Raw genomic sequence first — 12,606 nt, 5'->3', positions numbered from 1 at the left:
TACATTTACATGCAACTCCTCAGGCTCCTTGGCTGTCACAGTTTCTCAGATGATGTCTTTGATGACTTTGACAGTGTTGAGGAATACCAGTCAGGTGTTTTGTAGAATATCCCTCAGTTCGGATTTGTCTGATGGTCTTTCTCGTGATTAGACTGGGCTTATGGGTTTCAGGGAGGACCCTAGAGATAAAGTATCATTCTCATCACATCGTATCAACGGTACTTACTGTGAAAGTGACATATCGCTGTTGATGTTGACCTGGCTGAAGTAGTGCTTGTCAGGTTTGTCTACTATAAACTTACTTTTTGCCTTCTGTTTATACTACACTGTTTGGAAAATCGTCTGTATATGCAGCCTAAGTTTGTTTATTTATTTTTAGATTAAAAAAAATTTTTTTTAATGTTTGTTTATTTTTGAGAGATAGAGACAGAGCGCAAGCAAGGGAGAGGCAGAGAGAGAGGGAGACACAGAATCTGAAGCAGGCTCCAGGCTCTGAGCTGTCAGCACAGAGGCCGACACAGGGCCTGACCCCATGAACCGTGAGATCATGACCTGACCTAAGTCGGGCGCTCAACCAACTGAGCCGTCCAGGGTCCCCCATGAGGCCTGAATTTAAACAGTGGAGGGTTGTGGCGCCTGGGCGGCTCAGTCGGTTAAGCGTCCGACTTCGGCTCAGGTCACGATCTCGCGGTATGTGGGTTCGAGCCCCGCGTCGGGCTCTGTGCTGACTGCTCAGAGCCTGGAGCCTGTTTCAGATTCTGTGTCTCCCTCTCTCTCTGACCCTCCCCCGTTCACGCTCTGTCTCTCTCTGTCTCAAAAATAAATAAACGTTAAAAAAAAAATTAAAAAAAAAATAAACAGTGGAGGGTTCTTTCTTTCTTTCTTTCTTTCTTGAATTAGTTGCTTGTATCAGTGTGATATATATTTTATACCTTGGATTATAATCCAATACTACTTTATTTTACTATATTTATTTTGTTGCTCCAATTGTCCCAGTTTTCACCATTGGGAGCTCTTTCAGATGTTTCATGTATTCCTTTGGCATGACCCCCATCATTGTTTCCACTTGTTTGTAGGTTTTTTTTTTTTTTAATTTTTTTCAACGTTTTTTATTTTTTTTTGGGACAGAGAGAGACAGAGCATGAACGGGGGGGGGGCAGAGAGAGAGGGAGACACAGAATCGGAAACAGGCTCCAGGCTCCCAGCCGTCAGCCCAGAGCCTGACGCGGGGCTCGAACTCACGGACCGCGAGATCGTGACCTGGCTGAAGTCGGACGCTTAACCGACTGCGCCACCCAGGCGCCCCATGTAGGTTTTTAAAATACACAGTACTTCCTTATTTTCTGGTACTATAAGATGCTTAACTCTCATCATGTATATTTTCCTGCCCCAGTCCCAGAATTAGCCATTTGTCCAAGGAGTCCTGGTTTCTTTTATTGGAGAATGACATCAGATACTAAAACCTGGTTACAGATGTGCTCGTTGCTCTTGGGGTGTCATCGCTTCCAGGCACTCATATGACAAAACAGGAAATATACTACTAATCCATGAATACGTGTGTATCTGTAAGTGTATGTATATGTAACCATCTGTATATCAAGCTGAACGGGAGATCATGTTTAACATCTACTCTAAGTCATTACCACAAGTGTCGTTGTGGCTCCACCCTTTGCTTGTCAGTAATCTCCCACGCCAGTCATGAGAAACGGGGCCCCAGCCATCCTCTGTCCATTTACTTATTGTTCATTCCAAAATACATGGATAGTCGTTTCAGAATTTTAACCTGTACCCTTGTAGGAGTGACGTTATCAGCTGGAGTGCGGTGCTTATGTACAGTTCTTTTCCCCTTTAGTCTTACAGACTCCACTAAGGTTTTCATCATTTTTAAGCAGCCTTTCACTTCTTCACACTGTGGTCAAGTTTGTTCCTTCCTTCATTCATTCTTTCTTTCTTCTCTCTCTCTCTCTTTTTGAAGATTCTATTTTATTGAAAAAAATTTTTTTTACTGTTTGCTTATTTTGAGAGAGAGGGAACGTGCATGGGCACAGGTCCACGCACTGGGCAGGGGCAGAGAGAGAGAGGGAGAGAGAGAATCCCAAGTCGACTCTGTGCTGCCAGCTCAGAGCCCAATGTGGGCTTTGATCCCACGAACGTGAGATCATGACTTGAGCCGAAGTCAGGAGTCCAACACTTAATCGACTGAGCCACCCAGGAGCCCCTAGAAGTGTATTTTTAATGCAGTTGAATTTATACGTTGTGCTTTTTCAGTCTATTTAAGAAAAATCTATATTCTAGGTTCATAGAGACATTCTCCAATAAATTTTTTCTTGCTTCTCTGTTTCTTTTTGAAATTAAAAATGAAGCATCTCAGCAGAAAGTGTATTCCCTGCTTCCCTAATGGTGGGTGACTTATTAGTCTCAACATTACAGCAACTCGTCCGGACAGATAAAAATTGAGGCTTTTTTTTTTTTTTGCTCTAAATAAACAAATCAAAAATAAAACACAACTCGGCAAATTCTTTAACTAAAAGGCTATGAATAGTTAATATAGTCCAGACACTTTCCTGGAGCAGTCCAGCTTTGGTCCCAGCTTTCCTAGTTTCCCTGAAAGTTCATTTTGAAAACTATGGGGATGGAAGGGCATAGTAGAGCTGTTTTTGGTGAAAGTGACTATTCTGTGAATTCCGCAAATTCTTTGTTTTCTAGAACATTTGATGTAAAGATGCAGTAATGAATGGGGGAAGAGTATGTACAGCCAAGAGTTTAAGGGTTTGGAGCTGGAGCACAGTGTCAGAATCCAGGTTATGTCATCTATCTGCCATGTGATCTTGGGCACATTAGTGCCTTTTAAGCTTCAGTTTCTTTATACCTAGAACAAGAGTAATAGTATCTGCCTGTGTCCAGGATTCCCCGCACCACTCCTGGTTTCACTAGGAGGATTCACAGCTGTATTTGCAATTACGATTTATTACAGTGAAAGGACACAAAGCAAATTCAAAGGGAAAAGGCACATGGCGTGAAGTCTGGAGGAAACTGGGTGCAAGAGACCTTTCCCAATGGAGTCCCTCAGACGTGCTTAATTCCTCTAGCTTTGAATTATAGCAACGCATGTGAAATGTACCAGAGAAGCTCATCAGAGACTCAGTGCCCAAGGTTTTTATCTGGGGCGGGTCACCCAGGCTCCCTCTGGAGCGCGTGAATCACAATCGCACACCCCCAGCAGGGCGGCAGGCGCTCAGCATAAACCACATTGTTTGTACACACAGCGTAGGCACAGTGAGCCACTCTTATCAGTTAGGGAATGGTGGGAACACTCCAAATCCAAGTTCCCAGACACCAGCCAAAAGCCAGCCTTGCAGGCAGGCCTTTCTGAGGTCAGCAGTCTCCTGCCTGCTGGGGTTACTCTTTTCTGCACACCACCTGACAGTTAATGTGAGGATTGAGTGAGATAATCAACATAGAGCGCTTAGCACAGTGATCGGCATATATTAATTGCTTGCTACGTGTTAATTATTATGATTATATTAGAAAGCTTGTGTAAGGAAGCAAGAAACAGCCCGACAAGATAGCCTTATGGAGCCGAGAGGACCTATGGAAGACAGCCCGTCTACCCTCTTATTTTACAGACATGGAACCTGAGATTCAGAAAGGTTAGGTGATTTTCCTAGCGATACCCACTCTGTGCCATCTTAGCTTGTGGGAACGTGAGGATGTTCTCATTTTAGACGGAGACTTCCCAAGAAGCACCCATTGTGCTGAGTGTGTGAACAGAACCTCGGATACAAACCTCTAGAAAGCATTAGACAAGGATGGTTCAAAAGCAGCCTTGGCAGCAGTGGCTGTCTCTGATTTAAAGAGATTGGATATTGTCATTGGAAATGCTCTGATCCTTTTTATGTCAGTGGGTTTCAGTCTGTGGTTTTATTCTATGAAATCTGATAGTACATATGTTACAGTCATTGCTCAGGCATGTGACAAACTGATTTTCGGGGAGCTGACCTAGCTCTGATTTGCACTGATTGGATGTTTCCACTTTGCGTCATTTGGAAGGATGAATAGGCAAAGTGTTTTCATATTTTTGAACAGCTCTTTCTAATTCAGCTGAGGTTGAAAGAGGAAGAGTTGATTTCTTTGCTAGTTTATTTGAAGAAATAAACAAACGTTGGCTTTTGTTCTGCAGATAGCAGTGGTCTCTGTAGGGAGGCTTTCTTTTGCATTGAATCAGGGTAGCAAGATAGCCCTATGAAGCTATATATTATCTTCCCAGAGAGATGAGCTTTCTAACAGAACCATTGTGCTTGCACCAAAATTTAACTGTAAATCCAAAATGGATTGGTAATGCAATCCATCTCCAAATTCAGTGTCCCCTGACCATTTGTAAAGTATCATACCGGTTGTTTTCTAAAAGATGAAAATGTTAACTCGGGAAACAACAGATGTTGGTGAGGATGAGGAGAAATGGGAACCCTCTTGCACTGTTGGTGGGAATGCACATTAGTGCAGCCGCTCTGGAAAACTGTGGAGGTTCCTCAAAAAATTAAAAATAGAATTACCTTACGACCCAGCAACAGCACTACTAGGAATTTATCCAAAGGGTACAGGAGTGCTGATTCATAGAGGCACATGTACCCCAATGTTTATAGCAGCACTTTCAACAATAGCCAAAGTATGGAAAGAGCCCACATGTCCATCAACTGATGAATGGATAAAGAAGATGTGGTTTATATATACAATGGAATGCTACCTGGCAATGAGAAAGCATGAAATCTTTTCATTTGCAGCAACGTGAATGGAACTGGAAGGTATTATGCTAAGTGAAATAAGTCGTTCAGAGAAAGACAGATATATGTTTTCACTCATATGTGGAATTTGAGAAACTTAACAGAAGACCATGGGGGAAGGGAAAGGGAAAAAAATAGTTTCATAGAGGGAGGCAAACCATAAGAGACTCTTAAATACAGAGAACAAACTGAGGGTTGATGGAGGGGCAGGGGAGAGGGAAAAATGGATGATGGGCATTGAGGAAGGCACTTGTTGGGATGAACAGTGGGTGTTGTATCTAAGTGATGAATCATGTGAATCTAGTCCCGAAACCAAGAGCACACTGTATTTATCAATTTTTTTTGGTGGGGGGGGAGGGTAGCAGTTTTATTGAGATCTAATTCACCTCTTGTATAATTCACCTGTTTAAAATGTACACAATTTAGTGGGTTTTGGTACATTCACAGAGTGAAACCATCACCACAGTCATTTTTAGAACATTTTCATCACCCTAGGAAGAAACCTTGTACCCTTTAGACATCACCTCCCCTGCCCCCTATCCTCCAGCTCCCCCCTCCCCCCACCCCCCCAGCCCTAAGCAATCACTAATCTGCTTGCTTCTCTATAGATCTGCCTCTTTGGACGTTTCATAGAAATGGAATCCTAGACTATGTGGTCTTTGTGACTGACTTCTTTCACTTACTTCTTTTAAAGGCTCATCCATATGTATGTATCGGAAGCTCAGTCCTTTTTAGGGTTGAATAATATTTCACTGTAGGGATATATCACGTTTTGTTTATCCATTCATCAATTGTTGGACATTTGGGTGGTTTCCGCTTTTTGCCTGTGAGGACTAATGATGTCATGAACGTTTGTGTACAAGTTTTTATACAGCATGAGCTTTTAAGACCTATATTGTCTATGATAGGTAGCATTTATTGAGTACACGCCATGTGCTGTGCGAGGCATTGTACTTGTGAATTGGTTTTTACCCTTAAGGAATTGCAGTCAGATCGAGGTCATGTAATAGTAAATAGGGGATTATTGTAAAGTACCACAAGTACTACGTAGAGATAAGCCTTGGGTCCTGTGGAAGCACAGGTAACTCCCTGGTGTGTGCAAGAGGGGATGGGTCAGAATAACTTCCTGGGATGAGCCTGAACTGAATCCTGAAGGACAAGAAGGCATTGGCCAGGTGAAGCCTGGAGAGAAGGGTCACCCAGGCGGAGGAAGCGGCTGATGCGAGGATCCGGAGGTGAGAGGGTGGTGCTTGCTTGGATTTGGAGGGCCGGAGGGAATTCATGATAACAAATTCATCATGGCGGGAATGTTGGGACGGGGTTGGAAGGTGAGAGGCCTAAGATGGACTGTAGAAGTGAGCCAGAGAGAGGTCTTAAGTGATCTTTAATGTCATGCTAAGGGTGTTGTCCTTCATCCTGCGAGCTGTGGGACCCAGCACCAGCCCTGAGGGTGGAGCTGGGCTGGTGGTAGATGGGTGTCTCTTTCCAGGTGAGGACCGACACAGGCCTGAGCTGAGGCAGAGATGGGGAGAAATGGATTGATTAGGAACAGACTAGAAAGGGACGTCTAGAGTTAGGTCCCAGGAGAGAGTCATGTTATGGAAGCCACAGGTCTTAAGGAGAGAGTGATCATTAGTTCTGATACTGCCATGAAATCAACTAAAATAGCTAATAAAAAATATCTGCTAATTTCAACAACACCAGAGGTCTGTGACAGCCTTTGCTGGGTCGTTTTCTACTGTACACTTGAGAAGTGGTAAAAGACAGTTTTTAATCCAATTCTGACCCCAAAGCCCATGCACACCCTTTCTGCTGTGCCAGATGATTTCCATTTTACACATGCAGAAATGCCATGTAGAGTCTTTCTTCCTTTTGATAAACTGTGGTCAGTTTCCTTGGTTTGGTGAAATCAAGCGCTTATGAACACAGCTGGCTTTGTGCAGAAATGGCTTTTTAAACCAGAGCAGCATCCATTCGTGTACAGAGGCCTACACAGTCTCTTGGAGTTGATATCTTTTTAGTAGCCTTCAGTTAGCCAGCTTTTTCCAAATTATTAATTACATATTTTCCAGGCCAACAAGAATCAAGTGCCACTGTCAGTGCCATGGTTGTGTTATTTCAGAAAGGTCATACGACTCCTGAAGTGTGTCGCAAAGGCTCCCATCCTGCAATTGGAAGAACAAGGGCTATTAGAAACTTTATTCTCTTATGTTTAAAGGTCTCTGTCTCTCTTTTTTTTTTAATGTTTATTTTTTAGAGAGAGGGAGAGTACGAGCCGGGGAGGGGCAGAGAGAGAGAGGAAGACACAGAATCTGAAGCAGGCTCCAGGTTCTGAGCTGTCGGCACAGAGCCCTACGCGGGCCTCGAACCCGTGAACCGTGAGATCATGATCTGAGCCAAAGTTGGATGCTTAACTGACCCAGCCACCCAGGTGCTCCTAAAGATAACCTCTTTTGACAGGGAGCAGTTCTGAGCAGTAAGTTTGTTTTCCTGCAGTCAGGAGAGGACTTTACAGTACCTTAAAAACAAAGGCTGAGAGAAGATATGATTGGAATTTTACATTATAAAGTGTGAGTAAGGTGCACACATTTGGTTCGTCAAATGTTTCTATTCTTGTTGAAGGTTTCACAGAGCAGACAGCGAACTACTAAAGTTTATTATTCTAGAAGGCATTAAAGAAGTGAAGGAACTTTACAGATGTAGATAAATTCACGGATGATAAATTACCAAGGGAAGCTATAGAAAAAATTCTTTGAGATGTCAAGGAGCGCCTTGGCACATTTTGGAAAGGAAGGACCCAGATTTTGACCTGGTTCTGACCTATCTTCCAAACAGAAGATGTTCACAGAGCACCTGCATGTACCAAGCACCTCGCTGGGTGCTCTGGGAGAAAGAAGATGGACCCTGCCTTCTGGGGGCTCCCCAGTTAGTGGGAGAAGATAAACGTGTGTAGCAGCCGCTACCACATGGCAAGTGACAGCAAGCCCCGTGACGGGGGGCAGCGAAGGTGCTTTGGGAGAGGGTGGAATCCCTATGGCAGACTCTGGGTGAGGTTCTTAGGGGACGTATGTCTTGGGACTTAAAGGATGAGTAGAATTTCAACAGCAGAGCAGGCGAGAAGGACCTTCCGGATGGGGGGAGGAGCTTAAGCATCTCTTTAGAATTGGGAGCATCGCTGACCTTGGAGAAAGGTAAGAGCTTTGAATGGGTGTGGCCTGGGCAAGTAGAGAAGGAAGGTCGGACTAAAAAGTTCTGGAAGCATCCAGTTTGGAAGATTTCCGCTTGACTGTCTTCAGTCTTCAGTAGAAAACCAAGGAAGGTTTTGGAGCAGAGGAGCGATGTAGTCTGGGCTCCGCTTTCAGAAGTTCCGTGTCGGGTGGAGCAGAGGAGTGGGGAAGGCGCACTGTCTGAGGGTGTGTCCGCCAGGCCGCAGGCGTTGAGGACTGAGGCTAGGACGGAAGCGTGGAAACAGAAGAGGCTTGGGATGCCTTTGAGAAAAAGTTCTTTTTTTTTAATTATAAAGTCACGTAAATATGTAAGTAGTACAAAAACGTAGGCTCATGTAGGGGAGTAAGACAAAAACCCTGTGGGAACAACTGCCATTGAAACATTCTGATATATGTTCTTCAGTGTTTTTTAAGGCATAAGTAGCTGATTTAAATTTCAGTTCATAGTAGGTATAAAATGCTACTTTACTCCTCTAAGTCTTTAATCTCCCCTTCCTGCAGGCTGCGGGGGAATTCTCCCTCAGGGAATTCTCTCCTAGCCATCACTGGGGCTCGCTTCCTCTCTCGCAGCAGGATCACGGGGTTGCTGTGGTTCTTAACGCCCTGATGCCCAGACTTAGCATCTCCCAGCCAGTCCCTGCCTGGTGCCCTGAGGTGAGGAGGCCTTCCGGGGACTCTTGTCCCCCACAGAGCACCAGCTTCTACCCTGGTTAGGGGATCTTCTCTTTTCTGCTTTCCCTCTTTGCATTCTCCTGACAGCCCAGCATGACCGTCCTTAATGTGCCGCTACGAACATGATGTTGGCCCCTTTTTTCTGAGGTAGGAGTAGGGAAACCTCAGTTAGTGTTTTTTTGTCTTCCTTTTAAATAATAACTTCCTCTGATGAGGTGATATGGTGAATTATGATACTCTGTTTGCAGCTTTTGGCTCCTGTATTTTTCCGTGTCATTTTTAAACACTTTCAGGATACTCCCTTATGTAAATATGCATAATTTACTTGTAGATAACATGAAACAAGCAACTCTGTGCATAGAAGTTTTCCTGTGTTTCGGATGGATTCTGGAGGTGGAATTTTTGAGTCAAAGGGCATGACTTTATGATGATGATTATTAATTATTGTTACTGGGTCACAATCTTTGTTATCACTGTACCACAAACTAAGCAGCTTGAAACAGTACCTACTGATTAGCTCATAGTTCTGTCTGTCAGAATCCCAGGCGCCGCGTGGCTGGTTTCTCGGTTTGGTCCCCTAAGCTGAAATCCAGGAGGCAGCTGGCTGTGTTCTCATCTGGAGGCTCAGTGGCCTGGGGAAGAATCTGCTAAGAGACCCATTCAGGTTGTTGGCAGAATTCAGCCTCTTGGGGTTATAGGACTGAGGTCCCTGTTTTCTTTTCTTTTCCTTCTTTTTTAAAATTTTGAGTCTTGCCCTTCATGTTTTATGGAATAAAAAGTTTGGCCTTTTTATTGCATGGAACTACAATTGGCACAGGTTGGGGGACTAGAGGAGGAAGGTGGGGGCTGAGGAGGAGGTGGGAGAGACCTCTTCCCCAGCTCCTGGGTAGTGACACCTCACTTCTTCTTGCATAATTTCTGGCGTCTTCCCACCTGGATGCTGGCTCTCTCAGGGTCTCGGAGAAGAGGAGAGGATCACATGCTTATTGTCATAATTGTCATTCTGGAAGGAGTGGAGGAAGTTTCTTCCTAGCTCACCATCATCTCAAGGGGTTCTCTTCTCTTTCATTTTTTTTTAAAGTTTATTATTGATTTTGAGAGAGAGAGAGAGAGAGAGAGAGAGAATCCCAAGGAGGCTCAGCACTGCCAGCACAGAGCCCTACATGGGGCTTGATCCCACAAAGCATGAGACCATGGCCTGAACCGAAATCAAGAGTTGGATGCTTAACAGACTGAGCCACCCAGGTGCCCCTTCTTTCATTTTTAAGTAAGTTCTACACCCAACATGGGGGTTTAACTCATGACCCCAGGATCAAGAGTCACATGTTCTACCAACTGAGCCAGAGCTAGGCGCTCCTTTTAAAAAAATTAAAAAAAATTTTTTTTTAATGTTTATTTATTTTTGAGACAGAACATGAGCAGGGGAGGGGCACACACAGAATCCGAAGCAGGTTCCAGGCTCTGAGCTGTCAGCACAGAGCCTGACGTGGGGCTCGAACTCGTCAACCCCGAGATCATGACCCGAGCCGAAGTCAGACGCTCAACCGATTGCGCCACCCAGGCGCCCCTTTTTAAACATTTTTTACTGAAGTCTCTGTTTTCTTGCTGGTTGTTATTTAGGGGACACTCAGCTCCTACAGGCCACTTTCAGGGACTTGCCATGTGGTCCCACCTCCACAGCCAGCAGCAGTCTTCTTCACGTAAATGCCTCGTCCTTAGAATCTCTGAGTGCCTCTGTTCTGACTTCTAGACCTAGATTTACAGGGCTGATGCGATTAGGTTTCTCTCTCTCCCCCCAACCCTCAAACAGAAACTCTGTACTCACTGAACAGTAACTCCCCATTCCCCACTCCCTGTCCCCTTCCACTTGTTTTCTACTTGTCCTTTTTATGAATTTACCTATCCTAGGTACCTCATAAGTGGAATCATGCAGTATTTGTTCTTTTGTGCTTGGCTTCTTTCGCTTAGCATAGTATTTTCAAGGTTCATCCACACGATAGTACGTATGCCGTCGTATGTGTGTGCCATGTTTTGTTTATCCATTCGCCTGCTGATGGACATTTGGGTTGTTTGAGGTCTCTTAAGGTCGACTGATTTGGGACCTTAACCACATCTGCTAAATCCCTTCACAGCAGCACCTAGATTCATATTTGAATAACGGGGAGAATGTGTACAGCAAGGGCCCAGAATGTTGGGGCCACCTTAGGATTCTGCCTACCACACACCTCCTGGAAAGATCGTACCACCCCTGGTTGGAGGTGCCATCTTGCCTGCTTTCATACTTTTAATCTATAAATTGTTCAGAAGAGTGTGGAAGTTGCATCTCATTTCACTGCCTGCCTTTCCAGCTGGACTTTTCTCTGCTCACGACTCTAGTGGGATGAAGGATGCATAACAACCACTTTTTAGCCTCCGATGAGAGCGCCCTGGTTTCTTGTCCCCAACATTACCTATGACATATTTCTTGACGGTGTATAAGAGGGAGCACTAATGTCTTGAGAATGCAGGAGAATTTGGACGGGTCCAAATAAGAGAATTTAAGGCTGTAACTGCCATGATTTAAGTCAGCCTCATGCTTCGGCCTGAATGCAAATTCATTTGATTCAGTGTGGTCCTGAAAAGATGGTGCTCCCTAGGAACTGGGAGACCTGGGAAATGGAAATCATTAGAATGTGCTAGAAATCTCAGATTAAATGGCAACTGAGCATCTCAATAACATGACCATGGATTCAGCACGGGTGGTGTTTGAGTATTACCACTTGCCATTTAGCTTGGAGGAGCAGTCCATGCCCTTTGGAAAGGCATGGGGGTGACGGGTGGGGTGGGGTAGGTGTGTTTGTGTGTATGTGTGTGTGATGTCCCAGGTTAGGTTTTGCTTGGAAGGGGCTCTGAGTAGCTCTGTTAGCTCCAAGCTAGTTAGATTCTCCGAATTCTAAGATGACGTCTCCACAACTTAGAACACACCAGCTTGCTTGTATGTAATCCCGGTGTCAGGGAACAGATAGCAACTGCCCTATTAAGGAAGGTGAGTATGAGATCTGGTTGAGGATTAGAAGGGAGTGAAAGCAACCACTGTAGAGAACTAATAATACCTGACAGCGGGGGACTTACCTGGGCCATGGGAAGAGAAAGCCCCAGACGAGGCTACCCACCTGTCTTCTCCAACCCGAGCTGGCTTTGCTGGCAGAACTGACCCTGTGCTTTCTCTCCCAGGCAACCGCAATGTCCGTGGACTGTCTGGGGCAGCATGCTGTGCTCTCCGGGTAAGTGAGCTCTGCTGCAATTTCTGCGGACAAATCGCAAATTGAGAGGTTTCTGGGAAGTTGGAAAATACTCTTTATCCTTAAGGATTGTGGTCCTAGGGTTTAGTTCCGCTATCCTAGTGACCTCAGGGGTACTTAACAGGGATCACTTGCAGTTTATTTTTGTCTCTGCCCTAATATGTAAGCAATAAAATTCCTTTGAAATTTGCGTGACTGGTAGTTTGGTCTTGGAATTGCAATTTTCTGTTTATTGCACAGACTCTGCAGAAGGGTGCTGTCTGGTGTGGTCTCACGGGATCAAGGGGATCTGGGTTCTGGTTTGGCAATGCCATTCATGATGAACCCCTGGACATTTGTCCAGTTGGCCTCCCTGGACTTTGGTTTGCTCGTGAAGGACTTTGATTTCATTATGAAGAACTAGAACTAAATGATTTCTCTAGTGTTTTCCAGCCCAACATTTTTAACATTCTGGCGACTAAGGGCCATCCTAGCATTTGCTAATCACTTTGTCATTGTACCAGTATAATGCCATTTAATGGTCAGAGTCCCCTCCCCTTTCATACTCACTACCTCTCTAAGTCTGCAGTGTTTTCTTTAACTTGTTTATGAACTCACTCCTAAATAACGAACTAGTTTCTGTTTCATTATTTTATTTTGAAATCG

The 12,606-nt window shown here is 44.6% G+C and overlaps 1 protein-coding gene across 2 annotated transcripts in view; it reads left to right on the top strand.

The window, feature by feature from the left end:
- WDR59 (WD repeat domain 59) overlaps nucleotides 1–12,606 on the top strand; it is an 85,536-nt gene that overhangs the window by 5,929 nt on the left and 67,001 nt on the right. For both annotated transcript variants that reach the window (XM_049622618.1, XM_049622617.1), the window contains exon 2: nucleotides 11,894–11,943. In XM_049622618.1, the coding sequence (XP_049478575.1) occupies nucleotides 11,928–11,943 (16 nt within the window). In that variant the 5' untranslated portion in view covers nucleotides 11,894–11,927. The remainder of the gene's footprint in view (nucleotides 1–11,893; nucleotides 11,944–12,606) is intronic.

This window comes from Panthera uncia (assembly GCF_023721935.1).
Source record: "Panthera uncia isolate 11264 chromosome E2 unlocalized genomic scaffold, Puncia_PCG_1.0 HiC_scaffold_20, whole genome shotgun sequence".
Classification (NCBI taxonomy): Eukaryota; Metazoa; Chordata; class Mammalia; order Carnivora; family Felidae; genus Panthera; species Panthera uncia.
Note: the sequence above shows the minus strand (reverse complement) of the source record. Positions and strands in the feature narration are given on the sequence as shown.